The sequence below is a fragment of the Cloeon dipterum genome, chromosome 2, assembly GCF_949628265.1.
Source record: "Cloeon dipterum chromosome 2, ieCloDipt1.1, whole genome shotgun sequence".
Classification (NCBI taxonomy): Eukaryota; Metazoa; Arthropoda; class Insecta; order Ephemeroptera; family Baetidae; genus Cloeon; species Cloeon dipterum.
In genome coordinates, this window is record NC_088787.1 from 9,293,361 (window position 1) to 9,313,662 (window position 20,302).

General features: G+C 37.7%; 3 protein-coding genes across 3 annotated transcripts; 2 read left to right on the forward strand and 1 right to left on the reverse strand.

Moving 5' to 3' along the window:
* The first annotated feature begins 1,810 nt into the window (after positions 1-1,810).
* LOC135937014 (WAP four-disulfide core domain protein 1-like) lies at positions 1,811-10,952 on the forward strand. Its single transcript, XM_065480068.1, has 5 exons — positions 1,811-1,969; positions 8,423-8,597; positions 8,675-8,722; positions 9,149-9,347; positions 10,474-10,952. The coding sequence occupies exons 1-5, from the start codon at positions 1,871-1,873 to the stop codon at positions 10,541-10,543; spliced, it is 591 nt and encodes a 196-aa protein (XP_065336140.1). The 5' UTR covers positions 1,811-1,870; the 3' UTR covers positions 10,544-10,952.
* A 1,190-nt stretch (positions 10,953-12,142) lies between these two features.
* Positions 12,143-20,272, forward strand: LOC135936531 (uncharacterized). Its single transcript, XM_065479374.1, has 6 exons — positions 12,143-12,356; positions 16,769-17,248; positions 17,985-18,212; positions 18,275-18,379; positions 18,435-18,607; positions 19,733-20,272. Exons 1-6 carry the CDS (start codon positions 12,294-12,296, stop codon positions 20,034-20,036), a joined length of 1,353 nt encoding a protein of 450 aa, XP_065335446.1. The 5' UTR covers positions 12,143-12,293; the 3' UTR covers positions 20,037-20,272.
* Positions 12,711-16,040, reverse strand: LOC135936857 (eukaryotic translation initiation factor 4 gamma 1-like). Its single transcript, XM_065479843.1, has 5 exons — positions 15,885-16,040; positions 14,499-14,759; positions 14,194-14,447; positions 13,308-13,443; positions 12,711-13,254 (listed from the first exon to the last, which is right to left on the reverse strand). Exons 2-5 carry the CDS (start codon positions 14,757-14,759, stop codon positions 13,117-13,119), a joined length of 789 nt encoding a protein of 262 aa, XP_065335915.1. The 5' UTR covers positions 15,885-16,040; the 3' UTR covers positions 12,711-13,116.
* Positions 20,273-20,302: the final 30 nt, after the last annotated feature.

Below are 20,302 nucleotides of genomic sequence, written 5' to 3' on the forward strand. Positions count from 1 at the left end.
AAAGCAAATTGCGCTTTTGTTCCGCGAAAGGCTTATTATTTTAGGGCGCTGATTTCGTATTCCAACGATGCAGGCGCGAGTATTATGCGGACGCGGCCTCTCGCTCAGACGAAACATAATTACAGTAACGCGCGATCTCAAAAGGGATAATTTATGCACTTGTCTGACACGTGACTCACGTTTGAAAACTCTCACTCAGACACACGCATGTCCCCCAAAATTCAAAACCAGATTTTAAGTGGATCATCCGTACTTAAAAATTGTGAAAAAACCTTGAAAAATATTTTACGAAAATTGGGAATGCTGAAATTGTCCCAGGTTTTGCAGTTTAATTTTTTGAGAAGATTGGACACACCAGCGAGGGTCAGATGGGCGATAAAATTGGTTCCCACTGCGCAGATCCAAGATGGCGTCTGAATGTGGGAAACAAAAAGCTCTCTTTGGATTGCCGTACGAGTGTCAAGAGTTTGTTTTTACGATCCAAAAGACACAATTAGTTGAGAGTAATGCAAATTATGTCACAATATTGACGAAAACTTGGTTCTTTTCGCGCATTTTCACGTGACCGTTTTTTCGCGCCATCCTCCACCGGACGCCATATCTGCGCGTCGCGTGAATCTGGTTAATACAAAAGAAATTTACTTTAAAATTTGAACACCATTTGATACATCGCAACGAGAGGAATAGAATTTGAGCTAAAAAATTATGGTTAATCAACGATCAATTTCTCGAGAAATGTGGTAAAATCTGAGACTTAATTGTTGAGGTCCTAATTTCACTGTTGCACATTTTAGACCGATGAATCACTCTTACGTAATTTGTGAGCGGAAATAGAATATTGATTTAACGCCAACGGCGTACAACTATTTCCAGCATTTGTATGAAGCTGTTTTGGATAAAGCCATAGGTTTTGTCGGACAATCAATAAGATGGTACATACTATACAGATCGGCATTACAGAATCTACACTTACATTTATTAGTAACATCCGGGTGAAAACAAGAAAATGATATCATGACGAGAATATCTCGTTAACATGTAACGATCTTGAAATTTTGTTTTTTTTTCCAATCGGTATTTAATATAGCAGGTGTATCATAGAATTTAGGAACAATTTTGAGAACGGAAATAATACGAAATTTATTCGTTATGATCCCACTGCTTCATATAGGTTCTGAAAGTATTTATATAAAGCTGTAAAAACAATAAAAATCAACTTGATCTACATTTTCATTTAATTGAATTAAAAAAATTGTCAGCTTACTAAAAAAACTATATATTTTGTTACATAATTTCCAAACAAATTAAACTAATTAGATTTGTGGCCAATTTTATTTAGAATAAATATAGTTTTGAAAGATACTATCCAAACAGAACACAAAAACCTGAAGACACATGATCATTTTAAATCAATTTGAAAAATTAATGATTTATTGTAATTTTTTAGCTCAATTTAATTTTCATGCAATATAATTCAATTTAAAAAAGACAACAGAAAATGCTTTTAAACCCAAGCAGAGGCTATATGCTGGCCCCTTTTAGAGCCAATGAAAATGCAAATTAGAGCGGCAAACAAGCGTGCAAATTTAATGGACAAGGCGTGACAAATTCTGCAGTCGTAAGTGTCGCCGGGTGCGAGAAATCGACAGAAAAAATCCGAGCGAGTGTGTCTCAAGGTTGGTAAATAATATAATTATAATAGATGAGTTTGGGAGCAGTCGGAAGGCAATCCAGCTGGATTAAAGCGACGCGTCGCCCACTCGCGTGGTATACTAATGGACCGTGGACACTCAACACACACACAAGACACGCGGGAGGGGCAACTCATGAGCGGAGACGCACGCCGACCGTTGTGTCAGTGCCGCCAAGCATGCCGCCGAGCGTCCTGCTGCTCCTGGCCGCCGTGGCCGCCGCGGCCGCCGCGCAGACCACGCAACCCCAACGACAGCCAATCACGGATGAAGATCCGGTAGGAGACCAAAAATCCATATTTTTTTCTCCTTCAAGTTGTATTTTTTATAATTATGTGGTATACAATTTTTGTTTAATTTTTTTCTTCATTTATTTTTTAAATTGGCAAAAGATTAGCAAAGGTTTGCTCGAAGTATGCACATACAGCGATAGAAGTAACAATTAAAGGCAAACACGACTGTGAAATTTATTTTTATTTGAGGAAAGAAATAAATTAAAAAATATATATCAAAATTAATTTAAATTTATAAAATAATAAAATTAACCCGAATTATGAAACCTATAATTTTAAATGATTAAGAAATGACTATGGCAGGGTTTTATATCAATTTTCAATTTTATCTCATTTTATAATAAATTCAACATTTGCACTCTTGATAAAAACATTAAATTTTAATTATGGTATCCAGTTTAAATGTTCAGAAAATTCATTAAAGGTTTTGCAAAACTAAAAATATTACTTTCATCCGGGTTTAAATTAGTTTCACTGTTTGCTGAGATTTGGCAACTTGGTCAAATCCTCTTTCTCGGCTCAGCAGCTTTCTTTCAAGGGTGAAAATAATTTGTTTCTAATATAAAAAATATTATAGGCCTTCTGAAAATCAATTTTCAATATTTTAAAGCATTACGTAATCAAAATTTTTATTTTTAAATTCTCATATAAAATGGGATTCTTTTCTACACAAATTTTGAGCTTCCACGACATCATCTTTATTCCAGCTCACATTTCTCTGGCAAGCAAGATACGAAAATTATTCCCTTTTGTCATCTCTTTCATTTTCTATCCCCACGGGAGCTGTTGCAGATTTCTGCCTCAATGGGCCGGCTCTGTTGGCCACTTTTTTGTTGAGCTAGCCGCCGCAAGTCGTGGCGAGATGAGTTTCTTCTGCTCTTACGCACACGCAGACTGCGAGGATGATAATATTGCGGACGCGGACGAGGGCGATGTGCTGGTTTTGTGTGTGCGGTGAACAATTACGCGATCGTGACTCTCGGCAGCAGCTTGAATTAGAAATTTGTAATATTTGTTGAGACTTGCAGCTCGGTCGGAGGCGCAAAATTTTCTCGAGCGTGATTTTCAACACGTGTGCGGCTAATTAGGTTTTGAAATCTGAGTAAATTTAGAGCCGGAGAAACGGGGTTACCATGCAGGCGAAAAGATCAACTTTATTTAAAACTGAGGTCTCAGGAAAAATTAAAGGAAATGAGAATTTAATTGCTTTCTTGTATTTATTCGGTATTAAAATTTGAACGGTAGACATTATCAAAAGCTTCCTAATAACGAACAGTTAAGTAAATAATTATTTTACGACCTGATAATGTGATTGCTGGTGTAAAAATGAAATAATGATGTCACGCTGATGACACATCCAGCTTCAAATGTTTGTCTTTGCCCTCGTCAAACACTCTGATTTTTAGACTGACCATTTAGCATTTAGTGCTTTGAATATGATGTTTATTTTGCTATTTTTATATGTGGTTCAAACGAAATTTATCGTGTTTTTATTATCCAAAAAGACGTTGTAAATAACAAAATTATATAGCTCTCTTTGATTTTCAAACAGATGGCACCACCACAAATTTAAAAATTTTTAAATTAGAGAACGTCTTTGACGACGTTTCTGAGCACACCAATCGATTCTTGAGGGTCGAATTAGGTAAAGTGGATAGTTTTTCCGACAAAAAAGTCCAGCGCGACGTGCGTAGCACAAGCAGAACTTTGTTTTCCCGCCAAAACGATATGAACCTATATGCGAGAACTGCGCATGCGTCAGAGCTGGTTTGAGCACTTGCAGAGAGACGAATGACTTCTTTGTCAGATCCAGCCAGCTCATCTGACGCATGCGCAGTTATCGCATATAGGTTCATATCGTTTTGGCGGGAAAACAAAGTTCTGCTTGTGCTACGCACGTCGCGCTGCACTTTTTGGTCGGAAAAATATCCACGTTACCTAATCTGACCCTCAAAAATCGATTGGTGTGCTCAGAAACTTCGTCAAAGACGGTCTTTAAATATAAAATTTAAACACTTTTGATTTAATTTAAAATTTATTCACTCTCCTGTGCATTCTTTGCATAAAACAAAAATTATTTCATGCAGTTGAAATGCTGAATATTTTATTTTTAAATAACACGTTCGAAATATTTTTTAAAGTATTTTCCAGGCCTTCCACTCTCTAAATTTTCGAGTATTCCAATATACAGTGAATTCAGTGTCACACACTCGATCTGAAATAAAAAATTAATTGATAGAAGTGTTAATTGAACATTAAAAAAGCATATTTATACCGTGTATACCGCATTTAGTTGAGCTGATTATATATAATTAATAATATTTCCGTCTTTCGTTTATCATTTTTTATGTGTAAAATATGAGCTACATTTAAATACATTAATAATATGCATTATGTATTAACTGGTTTAATATTTTAACCTGTCTCTCCGAGTCTATACCCACACGAAATGTAAAAATGACAGTTTCCTTTTCAACGTTGGAACATAAATTATACTCTCCGATGTACGTGAAATCATTTATTACTCGAGAATTCTCTCGTCGGCAATTTCCGGGACAGCGCATGGAGCGAGCCTCTCGCCGTGAAAATCTGGTGCCACTCGGCGAAGGAGGAAACATTCGGGCACCGGGGAGATTTTGCGAAATGCGTTTGCTCACTTCTCTAGTGTTTGGATTAGATAAAACGTAATTTACGAGAGAGCACAAGGCAGGCGCAGGCATAGTGGAAAGCGGAGACGCGACGGGCAGGAAAGGTGATGTGCTAGAGATAAAAGTGCAATGCATGTGTCTTTCTTTCTTCTTTGGAATATCAAGTATCAAAACACACACTCACGCACGCAGCAGTCAAAAAGCTCGAGGCACACAGCGCGAATAGCAGCAACAAGCCTCAAGGAGTGAAATAATAAACTTAATCTTTATACCCCTTCCGCGCCGAAGAATTTATGCCTTGTCCGCCCTTTGTTGCCTGCTTTCCGATTAATCTTTATGGCCGCTTTCAAAGCCGACTTCAAAGAGCTCTGAGGCTGCTCGCTGTTCACCGCAGGAATTTGTGAAAAAAGCGTTCATTTACTTAGCGAAAAAGCGAACGAATCTTCTCGTTAAGTGCGAAATGGACCATTAAAATCCGGTTTTTTAACGACTAGGCGCCGTTTACCCGATGACTTCTGTCACTTTTAACCGCTGACTTTTAAGACAGAAAGTCAAAATGTATATGTGCTAGAGGATAAAAAGATGGCTGGTTGGATTTTTACTGCCATGCACAAGCAAAAATAAAAATCTGCAACTATGCTACAAAAATGTAAATAAGAGAGAAAATTTCAATAGCTCCAGGAAAATTAGCATATGTCTCAATTTGAAGCCTTCATTTGAACTTAATGCATTCTCATTAATATTTTTATTGTGAAACCGCTCTTATGACCTTTGACAACAGCACATTGAGCAAGTCCGTAAATAGTTGCCCGCCGCGCTAAAGCCAATTGAGCGTAACTGACACATTTGTCATCGCGCGTGTGCTTAATCTGCCGGCGACACTCTACGAAATTATGACACGGCTTGTAATAAATTTGATAGTAAAATTATACGTTGACGTACAACGTGGGAAGCTTCTACTGCCTCTAATTTGATTAATTAAATTTTTACTGTTTGATGCGTAGATTAGATTGTGACATAATTTGCATTATTTGTACTAATTGTGCCTTTTGGATCGTAAAAACAAACTCTTGACACTCGTATGGCAATCCAAAGAGAGCTTTTTGTTTCCCACATTCAGACGCCATCTTGGATCTGCGCAGTGGTAACCAATTTTATCGCACATTGGGCCCCCGCTGTTTAAAATTAATAATTTTCTTCACTTAGGTCTAATACTTTCATGTAAAATCATTTTTAGATACGGCTTTTACTTAATGCATTAAAAAATTCAGATGATCAATCTATCGGAAATGTATTTTTGAATATTTAAGGACTTCTTAAAGAACTGCACGTCAGGAAAAGTTGTTTCATGTCCCAAGTCAATAATTGACTTTTTGAACCAAATAAATTTAAATTTTTTACGCTTAATATTCATCAAATCCCGTTGAAATCACTTTTCCTATCTCTCTTGAAAAATCCTAAACGGGGTATTTTCAATTTAAAAACCATATTTGAAGGTTATAAAACCAACGGAAATAACTAATTCTGAGTCTTATATCTTGCTGATCATTATTCCTATCGAATAAGTTGAAAGAAATTGACTATTTTTGTCCTCCGTGAAAGCCAGCAAAATCGATAATCGGGCGGATCAAAGCCGTTTTCCTCCGATCCGTTCGTTATTGGTGCCAATTAGAGAGGGGCCGAGATGGGTCAAATATTTTGACAGCGCGGAGATGGGCGAGGGTGTGTGCCGTCAACAGTCCGTCTTGCCCTGCTCGGTGATATTCGCTATTTTGAGCGCGTTTTGTTTATCCGCGCGACGTGCCGCAGCTGCCGAGAGACATCGCGCGCGCCAGAGAGAGAATATAAGAGCGACGCACCGCAGTGTCGAATCAATGCCATTTTTCACAGCCGCGCAGCCAACGACCCCAAAACAACTCTCATTGACAAAAGGCCACTTTTTGCACTCGCTCGCACCATGGGCGAAAAAATAAACGTCGTGTCGAACAACGGTGCTGACCGGAATATCGAAAAGAGCCCCGGCGCAAACTGCGTGCACGCAGAACCCGATCTCGTCCTGCTGGAGAAAATTCACTTTCCATTGTGAGCGACTTTTTGCCAAATTGAGTTACATTTACAACGAGTTCTTTCTGAAAGACACTTTAATTCATTCTCTTTTGTCTTGGGCAGTGATCAGTTTTTATTTTACTCTTGATGGGGAATTTTTAAAAATCATTTTGCAGCATAAAAGAGGAAAAATTTGATTATTTCTGTAAAAAAGTTAGCTTACAAAAAAGTTGCTTATAAAAATTAATTCCAAAAACATATATAAGTACTTTTGAAGCATTGAACCATTATAAGATTGTTAGCTTTTAAAACAAAACATTGAATTTAAAAATTTTATTCTTAATTAGATTTTACGATTTTAATCAGAAAAAGAGTTTTTATTTTTGGAGGTGAGAAAATCGGAGACTTCCAAAAATATTAAATTATGTTTTTATTAAATGTGAAGATTGCAACAATTATTGACTCATAGAATTTATTCTAACAAATAATTTTTAAGTGTATCTATTGTGTATAACTTAAAGTGGAATGATACTGGGCAACAATTGAAAACTATTTAAATTGTTGGATGCCTTAAACAATTGACCGATAAACAATTTGTTCAACAATTTGCAATAGTAAAACAGGACCTTCCTACAGTAAAAATTCAAATTTTGCCAATTTTCTCCAAAATTTACAGTGCTTGAACATATTTTCTTGGCATATTCCGATTCCTCTCGTCGAGATCTGTTCAACGGTGTATGCCACTTATTGGGGAAACTCTTGGTTTTGAAATTAAATCGGATTTCAAGTAAGGAGACAGCCATTGCCATTTGAAAAGCACGCTAACTTTCCAGCCAATTTTCTCAAAACATTACAGCGCTCCTTAGGTCAATTTAGGCTTTAACTGAATCCTAAGGGATGAGTTTATGCATTGGCAACAAGCATTTTCCAGGCTTTTCCAGTATCATTCCTCTTTAAAGGACTTCAGAATCAGAAAATCATTTTCTAGTAAACAATTAACCAGTTGCATAAAACCTTAGTGTTCAAAGCCACCAACAGATGGCGCCACCGTATAATTTTGTAATAAATTTCAGTTTAAGGCCCTTCCGCTGTGATTTCAGACTCAATCCTGCCTCTGTGTGTTCTTCTTTTAATATGATTTATTTTGAAGTGCTGAAAAACAAAATCTGTTCAGCGAGTCACCAAAAAAACCGTGAAAAACTATTTATTTAAAAAAAATATTTTCCAACGATTCTACGGCGAATGGCTGGACTGATTTTGGTTTTCAGCACGCCAAAAGAAAGCATATTAAGCGAAGAATGCACCGTAGCAGGATTTAGACTGAAATCACAGCGTAAAGTGCCTTAATATTAAATTTATTGCGAAAGTATTCGGTGGCGCCATCTGTTGGAGGCTTCGAACACTAAGAGTTTCTACAACTGGTGAATTACTTGTAAAACTGAAGATAGGAAAAAAATTGAATTCATTTTTCAGCCAAGTACAAACTGGTCTGAAAAAATTCACGTGGAAAAAATTCAATCACGCAAATTTTTTAATTTGGAACTAATAATGGAATCAATTGGGAATTATTTCATTTTAAAATTTCGCTTAGGTTCTCAGCTAAATACAGAAATCCATTTCGTCTTAATTTAATTTAAATTTCTCTTTTTAAAGAATTTTGTCTTTCATTGCCAACTGCCATTTAATTCGTTCATATTTGTCTTTACATTTTGAATTAAAAAAAACCACTGCATCTATTTCCCAGGTGTCGGAGTTTGAAGTGGGAGGGCCTCACTGTCCGCCGTCCGTGAGTCCGGTGTCCAAGGGGCTGTGCAGCGTGCAGAAGTGCTACGCGCACGCCGAGTGCCAGGGCAACGGCCGGCTGTGTTGCTACAACGGCTGCGTCTACTCGTGCATGCTCAAGATGCTTCCGCCCTTAGGTAAGAAATTAATGCACTTGTATGGCGCTAAGAGCTTTTGCAACTTTGAACTGCTCTCAATTGTTTCCATTCCGCAGTTTTCGACTGGATCGATGAGGACTCACAGGAGGAGCATGGAACAAACGGTAACAAAATATATTAAAATGTAGAGTATAATTAAAATCACATAACATTTGACCTAAAATAATAAGTGATTTTATTTTAATTAGTTCATTTTTTATATTTATAATTATACATTTTTATAGCATTTTGAATTTTACCTTAAATGATTAATTTTTTACAGCTGAATATCTATCTATAAATCATACAAGTACTTTTTGCGATTGTATACTCAAGCAGAACTAGAAAAATTCAATCTTCGCCTGTGATGAAAACATTAAAAAGAGATTTGAGTAAATGCAATTATTAAGTTCAACCTTATTAGTAACAAATTGGTCTGCGTCTGTAATTTTTGCAAAACGATATAAATGAAGCACGATACTCCACTGCCATATTGAAGCAATTTAAAAGAAGGAAAAATAAAAGCCTTGCTAATAAAGTTTTTTTTACAGAAACGATGGCCGAAGAGACTTGGAGTGCGTCTCACCAGCAGAGCTCTTCGGAGGAAGAAAAGGACGAGGAAACCGAGCAGGAAAAAGCCGAGGCAATCGCACCTGGACACGTAGTCGCGCTTCCTGAAGGGTGCGTCCTGACGCAGAAGGACTTTGAACTGCTGCTTGTCTTCCAGCAAAAGGAATACGTCGAAAAATGGTAAAACATCCCATAAGAAATTTGCGAAACTCCTAAATTTATATGATTGGTGTTAAATTCTATTGATTTGTATAGAAAATAGGAAAACAAATATTTGGAAAACAAATATTACGTGCCGGTTGCAGATTTGTCCTTGCTCAAGGATGGAATAATTTTCAAATATACAAAAGGAAAGTCTAATTCATCATTATATTTGCAAAAGCCCCTTGGTGTTCGAAGCCGCCTACTTCCTATTTTAATGAGCTTCCGTTGCGATTTAAGGCTCAATTTCTTTTCATGTGCTCCGAAAAAAAATCAGTCCAGCCAATCAACGCATAAAAACGTCAGCAAAGATTTTTAATTTCAATTTTTTTATATATTCACGTTTCTACGGCGCAAGGGCTGAATGCTCAGCAGCAGGATTGAGTCCAAAATCGCAACGGAAGGGGCCTTATAATCTGAAGTATACGGTGGTGCTACCTGTTGTGGGCTTCAAAAGCTAAAAGTAGCTTTCGCAAATAATGGTGAACTGCTGACAGGTTTTTTCTAAATTGTAATGTATTTCTAAATTTCATCTAGCAAAAAAATTTGATGGAGAAAAATACAGTTAACATTCAACAACATATTATCAAAAATAAATTTAATGACGAAATGGAATCAGCAGTCTAATCTATATTGTAAATTTAAAATTGGGTATGATTATTTGTTGCAAATTTCAAGACTGGTTGCTTAAACGTTTTGTCCATTTGAACTTTTAAATTTTTTGCCCTCCGTTCTCATCGTTCATATCTTTTTGATAGCCCTTTTTGCCCCCTTTTCTTAATATTCCTTACAATTTTAGAATAAAACCATCCACTGACAAGAAAAGCCAATTTTTAGAAAAAAAATTAAAATAAAACAGCTTAAGTTCCTAATGCATTCTGTTTGGCTGCTCGTATTTTTATTTAAATTCTTTTCCCATACCAGAATTAAAAAAAAAACAGATTTTATCTGAGGGAATAGTTTTAACAAAAATGCTGACTATCAAATTAGTTTGTTAATCATCAATTTCATATATTTATACAAGAGAAGAAAGAAATTCATTGAATAGGATTTCAAGACAAAACATAATTCCACTGTTCTCATTTTTTTCCTGTCGCAATTTCAGTTATTGCAAGGACGGCGAAGTGTTTTGCAAAGTGCACGGGTCGGGCAAGAAGAAGGCGACAACGACGTGACACGCGAGAGCGATTGTCGCCGCCGCGCAGCCCCAGCAGACTGATGAGAAAAAGAAGCCATTAAAAGAAGTGCGTGCGTCCCTTGATATACATAATATACAGCAAACGCAGGAATGAGGCGGAATGGAAATGAACAACGTCGGCACGGGAAACACATACGTTTCGAGGAAAAAAGAAATGAGTCAACCGCGCGCCGGCCCATCTGGTTTCCATCACTATCGCGCTGGAAATTGATAAAATACTGTCACGATCACGCACTTGTTTCAATGGTTAAAACATGTGGAAGATATTTTTTAAAATTAATTTAAAAATATGCCTCGCACTCAGGATTTATTTCTAAATTTTTTGTACCGTCAAAAATTAGTTTTAATTTTGTTAGATTTTGAAATAAAAAATATTTTCGCCAGGACGCGATTTGTTTTGTTTTTAATGGCACAAAATTAGACTTTAACCTCAATAGAAAAGTTGGGTAATGTCAAATTTCCCTCTGAGCTATTTTCCCCAATGTGTTCTTATTGTTAGTAGATTCGCACTCGAGTCACGTGCTTGCAAAACGGAATAGGAGAGGAGATAAGACGCACAGGCATTCATTATCCAGATTATATGTATTATGCGCATGGTGCGACTCCGCGGAAAAGGGGGAATGTAATTGGATTCTGATAAGCGCTCCTATTGGTTTCCTTTCTCGCACAAAGCAAATCAACTATAGCTCAAGGTGACGCTTTACGCGAGGGTGTTTATCAGTCTTAATATATACAGGATTTTAATTGAGTACACGCGATATAATCCTGGAATAAAAACGGAATGAATGTAAAATTAAAATAAAACCATGTTAAATTTAAGCTGTGATATTTATGATAGTAATTACTATTCAGGTTCTACTTATTTAAGCGGAAATTTATGGAAATACTGATGCCTGGCTTAATTAAAAAAAAAATGAGAAAGAGCTGCTTAAGTTGGAACCGGTTATTTCGGAAATTTCCAATATTTTCCGAAATTTTATCTCTCATTGCACTTGCAAAATTCTTTGAAAATTTCATTTTATGACCGTGATACAAGCAAATAGAAAATATTCACTTCCAAATAATTTTTCGCCATTTTTCTAAGTCATATATTAACAAAAATAGTGCATTTTGAAGTTATTTTTCTCGTTTTATCATTTTTGCCATGCATTTGGACTCCTTTTAAAGAGTTTTTAACAGGCGAAAAGTGAAAGGAGCATTATTTAATTTAAATCAATGCTAAGCTTGAAATCTCAAATTACATATCTCCTCAAGCGCGTTAAAATTATGTCGCAAAGTAATTCACGCTGGATGAGTTTAGAGAAGAAGTAGTGGTACTTCCTGCCCGCTACGCAACTCCGTTTCGACACCTCTGCTCGACCGAAAAAACCGGTACCAATCGACAAACACACCAGTTATTTCATTCCATAAAGAATTTTTCAGCAAAGTAACAAAAAAACAAGCGAAATTAAGTAAAATCTCTTTAAGAAAGAAATTCTCCGTTGAAGGATCCGAATATTAACAATGCTATAATTACATTTGAAAAAATAACCGGTATAAAGTCATATACCGGTATTGAATTCTGCTAAGCCCCGCCTTCTTTCCGTTTCGGCTGAAGAATGTAGAAAGCGAATCGAGCAACAACAACAACAGGAGTCACGCAGGTTCGGACGCAGAAACGGACTGTCCGAATTGTTGCCGTTGCCGGACAACGGTGACGCGACGACGCCTCGGCGTCGACGCTCACCATGAACGCACCCCTGCGCACGCTGGCCATGAGCGCCAACATCGCCAACTCGGTCAACGCTGAGGTAAATAAATATAAAATTAATTCCTAACTGCCGTGTAAATTGCTGCTGCGCTATTGTTGCACTGCGGCACAGACGGAAAGGCGTTTTCACACGGTTTCTGATTTAATTTAACCATTTGTCAGGGAAAATTATTAGTTGTTGGCTGCCAGGATTTTTATTTGTTCCTTTGACCTTGACCAAGGTTCCTGGCAGGTTCCGTTCTAAATTATTTTGTGATAGACTTTATTTAAAAGGGCGCCGAGAGAGATAGAAAATTTATAATATTACCCTTTTTGGCCTTTCCCTTAATTTAAGAAAATCAGGCTGATTTTTTTTACATTTTTAAAATTATTAGTGTCATGGAGAAATAACAAATTTTCACATTTACATTCGGAGTGAGTAATTTCATTTATTTTTACTCATTCCAGATTTTATTATCAAATTTTTGGACAACTCTTTTATCAAAGTGGAAATAGTGTATCATGAAACATACACATACAACAAGGAAAAAACAAAATTTAATGTTTACGGTGGCGCTGGCCGCCACAATGTCAAGTTGAGCGATAACATAGAAGTTTATATAGCTCGACAAGGGCACAAATATTTAAAGGACGTAACGACAAAATATATTTAATATTTGAATGTAATCTAGCTAAGATAAAAAGCTATTATTGAAATTACCATTATTTTCATCACAAATATTCAGCAGTTTATTGACCGGTAGTTTTACAATGGACGTATTATTTGTTCTTAAATCAAAATTTCAAAGCCAGTTGGAATTTTAGAAGGAATGAGATTTTCGTGCTTCCCAATTGTTTTCCCTCTGAGAGATAAGGTTTTCCAGCATGAACCTGATTCGCAGCGTCGTCTTCCGCCCTTCCACTAGCTGAGCAACTCTCCCAAATAATTCTCCCAGGTCCTGGTTGAAACAAGGATCAGATTTGGTCAGGTCGAAAGCAGTTCTACACAAACCTTTTCTCTTTCAAGGTCGCGGCCGGCAAAGGAAAGCACGACGCAGAAGCTTTCCAATGCTTCCTCCGTGCTTCGTCTCAAAAGCTCCTGGACACTGGAAAACAGAGAGTTCGGGTCCGCCAGGTGGCCGTTCAACCTGGAAATTCATTGATTCTTTAAAATTTCACTTCCAAATTCGAAATAGTCAGGGTCGTTTTTTCACAAATTTTCCGAAAAAAGTCCGGTTATACCCAGACTAAGATATTTAATTAAATTATAAACAAATTGATGACAAATTCCCAAGTTTTTCGGCTCAAATGGGAAAAAATATTTTGTATTCCAATACTGGTCACATATATGACTTCTTTTTAAAGTGTTTTTTCTAGATAGCTTTAAAATTTTAAAGACTATAAATCATAAAAATCCCAAGCCCTGTAAAGCTCAAGAAAAAAAAAGACTTTGACCAAAAAATGTTTCACACCTTTAAATGATTTTAATATCAACGGGGGGCAGATATGGCGTCCGGTGGAGTATGGCGCGAAAAAACGGTCACGTGAAAATGCGCGAAAAGAACCAAGTTTTCTTCAATATTGTGAAATAATTTGCATTGCTTGTACTAATTGTGTCTTTTGGATCGTAAAAACAAACTCTTGACACTCGTACGGCAATCCAAAGAGAGCTTTTTGTTTCTCACATTCACACGCTATTTTGGATGGAGCCAATTTTATCGCACATCTGGACCCCGCTGGTTAAATATGAGAATCATTTAACCTTGTGAAAAATCCAAACAAGTGTCAATTGTAAATATTTTGAAGCCCTAGAGTTTTTACTGCCCATTCTCCGCACTTTGTCAAACATTTTCCATAGTTAAATTATTATTTTTTTTTAAAAATGTAGATAAATTTACCTATTGAAGCCTACGTATCGTCTCTTCATCAGTAAATACTGATCCTCCAGCTGGTTTTTCAACTCTTCCTTTCCCTCATTCCTAGCGTTGGCAATGTCCCTATGCAACCTTTCCCTCTCATCAAGGTATTTGGCTTCGTTTTGATTCTCAAACTCTCTCAGGCACAATGAGTTCACTTTGACCTTATTCTCGTCGAACCAAATTCGCTTGATAAATTTAGCGTAGAGTTCGCAAAAAGTAGGTTCGTTAACAGCCTGAAACAAACCAAGGTTCAGTATTTTATTTTCTCAATATCATAACGCTACCTTTTCAATCGCCATTTTGATCGTTGTGTCCAGCAAATCGTCAGATTTTAAGTGCAGCTCGTGAACTCGTGCAACCAGAATTTCAAACTTCTGCTCAGTGAGTTTATTCAGGATGCTCCTGAATTTGCTAACTAGTTTTTCGGTCTCAGTCTTAGGGGTTCGATCCAACACGCTGGGTTTCCACGGATTTTCTATTTCGTTGAGTTTGACACTGTGGTCAATCGTCAGCTTCCGGATCTGTCTAGTTGGATCAGACGACATCTTCAAAAAGAAAAAAAATATGAATGAAGGAAAATAAGGTTTAAGTTATCCACTGTGGGGTAATTTCTGGGGGGGGGGGAGGGTTAGAAGAAATACACCTGCATTTCATTTAACAAAGAGGCGACGTACCCTTATTTTCGGTAAAAACATATCGGGCAGTGGAGAACCTTCAAGAGAGAGAGAGAGAGAGAGAGTTCGGCAGACCGGGACGGGTGGCCGGCTAGGACGTCGTCGTCCGTTGACCGAAGTCCACTTTCTCACAGAGTCCTGAGTCCTCGCAGCACTTTCACCACACTTCACTTGCCAATTGCCCCAGAAAGAATCTCCCGTTATCTTTTCGCACCCCACGACATTCTCTCTCTCTCTCTCCATCAGGTTGTCCACGCCCTAGAGTCACTTTTAAAGACATATAATTGGTTAAAGTCACCCCCCACACACACTCCGAACTAAATCCCTAGAGTCAGCATAATAATATTTAGTTCATCTTACTCAACGTCTGGATTGTTTCCCGTGTTTTTGTTACACGAGACAACCCAGCCGCCAACATAAAGTGTGAACGGCGATGTCATCATAAGTGCGATACTTTTCCAAGTAATCGACTTATAATGACATTTGCCGTGGATGCTAAATCTTCTTTCAACAATAACTCTCCTCACATCCACGCAGGAAAATTAGGGCTTTTATTATTAACTAAAACAATTACGTAATGATGAAAAATGCAGATTGAAATTTGAATTCTAATGAAGTTCCTCAAATTTAAAAACAAATTTCAAACTGGGAATTAAAAACAGACTTTATCCTTGTTGAAATTCAGAGCTATTTATTTAAATAACTCTACCAGTTTTGGCGAATCCAATCTGCCCTATTTTATGAGATAACAAATAAAAATCAACAAAAAATTATACAAACAACAAACAAAAATAAAAATCTAAAAAATTGCAATGGGAACATTCTTGGTTAAATCAAATTACAACAAGTTAGTGCTTTTTAGCAAAAATCAAATTATCAGCTTGATTTTTGACAGCCGTAAAGGAGTCTGTAGAAAAAACAAGGCCAAGTTTTCTCGGCATTCAGAGAGAATAAAGTGTCTCTCTGAAAAGAAATCAACGATCTTTGGACTCAAACCTTTGCTGCAGGGGGTTTGCTGTCCCTCACCTCCAGATTGTTGTTCTCTGGTGTCGCCAAGGCGGCTTTTTCGCAGACAAAAGGACGCCGCAGTACGTTGCCCCTGAACCAGCGGTTTGTACACAAGAAAACAGCTGGCTCGCCGGCCCCAGTGCTACCTCGCGAGCCGTGCGCCGTGCGGCGTTGTCATTTATTTGTTCGATGAATCCGATCCCGAGCGCTGTTTTTGCTCGCGGCTGGCACCACTGGATTCCAGTTTTGCTTGATTCAAAATAATTAAAATTTTTTACAACAAACGAAAGAGCGTGATAATATTGATTATTATTTCCTTTTAATTTTTGAATTAATTTAAAAAAAAATTAGGAAGTTATTATTTATTTAATTTTTTTCATTAAAATAATATTGTTTTTTTATATTTCACGAATTAAATCACCACACAAGATTTAAATTATTTTTTAATTTATAGTGAACGCACAAGGTACTTACTTAGGCTAAAAAATATTTTATTCATATCCGGAGTTTTGATAATTAAAAGTAATTCAGCGTAGTCTAAATGAATACATGAATAGATCTTTCAAATTAATACTGTAAACATTTCTTTAAATCGATTGAAATTCGAAATTCTCCTTAATTCCAAACACAGGCAATACTAGCTTAAAATTGCTCCTATTTATTGCCATCTGCCTCTATACTTGCATCTACCAACAAAGGAAACTAATTTTCTATATAAAGATTGATAGCATTTTTCCTATTTATAAATTATTAAAAATATCAGAGACAATAATAGAATGACCAAACGTATTCAATTTTTTTTTTATTTGAATTCAGACAATCTTTGAAAAAATAGTCATCAAACAAAACTAATTCCGTCCTAAATCTCACAGGTGGGTCACCTGATCCGCGTGCCGTCGGACGGGTCCCAGGTGGCGCGGGAGCAGCCGCCGGACCTGCGGCTGGGCGACGGCGTCGAGGTTCTGGCCGAGCTGCCGCCCAACAGCCCGTTCCTCTTTCTGGTTCTGGCGCGCTGGGACGACGTGGTGGGGCCGCAGGCGCTGTTCGTGTGGCTGCCCAAGCTGCGGGGCGCGGCGCCGCACGCCAGCCTCAGCCGCCGCGTGATCTACGTCACAGGGCACGCCGTGACCTGCATGAGCGACACCTTCGAGGTGGGCGCCTCCTCGCTCAGCGCCGTGCCGGACCTGGGCATCGCCTTCGTCGCCAGGCAGTTCCGCGACGACGCCGGCGAGGCCTACGCCATTGCTGCCGCCGCCGACCACGCCAAGCTCGATTTCCTCCACTCCAGATTCGCCCTGGTCCAGGACTGGCTGCAGCGTCTCGCAGACAAGATGGGCCCGCAGATCCACCAGGTTTGTTTCCAGGCAGGGCTGCGAAAGATTCGCATTTTTTAAACTGCAGTGCGGTGGTATTTTTTTTTTAATTGTAACCTGTTTCTTGGAGGCAATGTTTACGCCAGAATTTTCATTAATTTTCTTAATTATTAGCTCGTGAAATTTTTTTTGGAGATATCGAGGCAGCAAATGGCAATTTAAAAGAAAAATCTGCAAAGTAGAGGAAATTTTGACCACTCCGGCCGCAAGATTTTCACAGGAAATTTGGAATAAATTAATTTCTTGCGCACGGAATTGGTAAAAACCGTTAAAAATAAGTGGTGATAAAAAACGGGGGGTAAGCAGATGCAAACCTGTTTCCAGGGTTCGCCAATTTTGCAACGCACAAAAATACACCACTTTTTTATACAAGAAAAAAACATCTGGAAAAAACTACTATTTCTTTCTGAATTTTTCCGAATTTAGCTCCTAATAGGTCACATTTCGCGCCAAAGAAGGCTTTTTATACTGATTTTGTACAAATCCCATATTTTGGTAATTCAATCATGAGAATTTTTATCTTCAATAAAAAAGCATGTATTGTTTTTTGGAAAAATGCGTTAAATTGCAGACAAAAATCGCAATAAAACAGTTTTTTGCAATGCAGTGGGATTTTCCAAGGAATTTCTAAGCAAAAATCCATTTTTTCTCCCCAAATTTATTATTTTGTTAATTTTTATTTTGAATATGAACTAAAAATTTCAAATAATTTCAGTTTGAGGATGACGTTGTTCTGGGCAGCGATGTGACCCCTTACGTGCTCGACTTCAGTTACGCCGTGAGCACAATGAGAGAAGACAGTATTGAATTTTCGCCCCACCAAGAAGACTGGTATGGCAAGGACCTCTTCAAGTACCCTGCCATCGCTCAAGCCCTGACCTCACACCTCCAAACCTTCGGCCAGTCCGTGGTCATCGGGGACAACAGAGCTCTCGTCAACTCGGTGCGAAATTAATAAAATAAAATACGTATCTGATTTGTATTCATTGCTTTTTGTTCTTTCAGTTGATCTCATTCCTGAGTCTCTTCTTAGACGACGAGCAAAGAAAGCGGTCCAGATACGTGCCTTCTCATGGTTACACCTGCTTTCACATGGGGCTCTGTCTTCAAGTGAGAAATATTGATTATTTTCTTTTATATTTATTAATTCGAGATTTTTTTCTAGGGTTTGCTAATTAGCGGCTACGGTTATCGGCCCATATCGTCTGACGAGCTGAATGCCAATCCACTGCCAGTAACAACTATAGATTTTACTAGATCCATCGAAAACGGCGCAGTCAGACAAACCGAGCCGCTGCACAAAAGAATGCTGGGGAAATCTGCCAATTTTGAACCAAGGTACTTTTCAATCGCATTAATTCTGATTTAATTTTTGAGCAGATTACCTTAAATATTCTCAATAAAACCTTTAATTGGGATTATTAAATTGAAAGACAATTATTTAGTGAATCACAGAAAGTCAATGATACTGCATTGATAAAAAAAACCATATTAACTGGCATTTCTAATTAAAAATTATTAAAAAGAACACATCAGATTATTTTTCATATATTAAATATTACAATTAATCAATTAATTTTTAGTTAAAAAAAGTTATCAGTCTTAAGTGTCAATCGCCCAGTATATTTCATTTGAAATTACTTTGTTTGAACAAAGTACTTTTTTGGTTAAAGTATATTGAATTCAGGGAGAAAATTCATAATATAGAATGAATTTTAATTTTATTGCTCTTTTGTATCGTTATGACTTTACTATTGAATGCCAAATAGTATATTAGGCTACAAATAAGTTTTAAATTGAGGTCTCAGCCGCGAGATTTAATGCGGCGGCTGGCGAGACTGGCTTAGCCATTTTTATTTTGCTTGGTGATTGCTGGCCATTTTTATATTGTTGTTTATTATCATATTTTGTCAAATACATATGTGTCATAGTCAATAAAATTAACGTCAAGTTTGATCACAAAAGCTGCATTTTTCCGGGAAAACACGCTGCATTTCAAAAAGTGTTTTATGCGGAGTTTTCTGCAATTATGCAAATTTTTCTGACACACGTGCAGAAAAAAATTTAAGGGTGGCTGACTTTAAATGGGATTTGTAATAAAACCACTAGTTTCACCTAATCAAGACCGAAAATCTTACCAAAATATCTGACTTCTTTGACGTTAAATTCGAAAAAAGGTTTTTCCAGCTGTTTGCCTTTGCGCAAAAATCCAGTGATGCATTTTTGCTTATTGCAAAGTTGGCGAACCCTGACTCTAATAGTGCTTAACAGCCTGAACGGCCAGAAAACATTTTTTTTCTCCTGCAAATTTTACTTTTTGGCCTTTTTTTCCGGTGGCTGGCGCAGCTTAGCCAGATTCACGGCGACTGGCGGCTGCCCAGTGACCCAAAATTTGCCGACTAGTTTTGATTCTAACCAAAATGCATTTTTAAATTTTATTTAATTAATATTTTCTTTGTTTAGGTCGATGCTGAATCCAGTGCGGGAGAGCGTTCGGATGGTGACCAACCTGATCGAGGAGCTGCAGCTGCTGCCGTGCAGCCAGTGGCGAGGGCACATCGCCATCTTCAACAAAAGACTGGACAAGCTGGCCGAAAGCGCCGTGTGCCACGTGCGCCGCTCCACGGGGACAAACGTGAAGGAGGAGCTGCGCAAGATGCTGTGCGTGGACGAGCGCGAACTGACGATCGTGGCCGCGCGGGCCGAGCGGATGCGACCTGGCGTGTTCGTTCACATCTTTGGTGCCAAACTCAATGCCAATAACTAATGCTAAAACTGCAACAGTTCTTGCCAAATGCTGCAACCCGCGACTGCACAATTTCGTCCGACCTAGCAGGTGTACTTGTACCTACAAAGACCGGTAATCTGTAACTATATTGGATTTGCCTGCAAGGTAAGATGCGTATTTTTTAAATAAATTACTGTAACATTAGTTGAAATCAAGTGTGATGTAACATTATACCTCTCTTGTGATTGTGAACAAATAAATCAGTTTGAACCAAGTGAGATTATCGTCTGATCTTTTTTTCTGCC

Coding starts and splice junctions, on each gene's coding strand:
- LOC135937014 (XM_065480068.1), top strand. CDS start 1,871: ATGCCGCCGAGCGTCCTGCTGCTCCTGGCCGCCGTGGCCGCCGCGGCC. Junction 8,723..9,148: donor GGAGGAGCATGGAACAAACG/GTAACAAAATAT, acceptor TTTTTTTTACAG/AAACGATGGCCGAAGAGACT. Junction 9,348..10,473: donor AAGGAATACGTCGAAAAATG/GTAAAACATCCC, acceptor TCGCAATTTCAG/TTATTGCAAGGACGGCGAAG.
- LOC135936531 (XM_065479374.1), top strand. CDS start 12,294: ATGAACGCACCCCTGCGCACGCTGGCCATGAGCGCCAACATCGCCAAC. Junction 12,357..16,768: donor CCAACTCGGTCAACGCTGAG/GTAAATAAATAT, acceptor TAAATCTCACAG/GTGGGTCACCTGATCCGCGT. Junction 18,380..18,434: donor ACATGGGGCTCTGTCTTCAA/GTGAGAAATATT, acceptor ATTTTTTTCTAG/GGTTTGCTAATTAGCGGCTA.
- LOC135936857 (XM_065479843.1), bottom strand. CDS start 14,759: ATGTCGTCTGATCCAACTAGACAGATCCGGAAGCTGACGATTGACCAC. Junction 13,444..14,193: donor CGATACGTAGGCTTCAATAG/GTAAATTTATCT, acceptor ATGAATTTCCAG/GTTGAACGGCCACCTGGCGG. Junction 13,255..13,307: donor GCGACCTTGAAAGAGAAAAG/GTTTGTGTAGAA, acceptor TGTTTCAACCAG/GACCTGGGAGAATTATTTGG.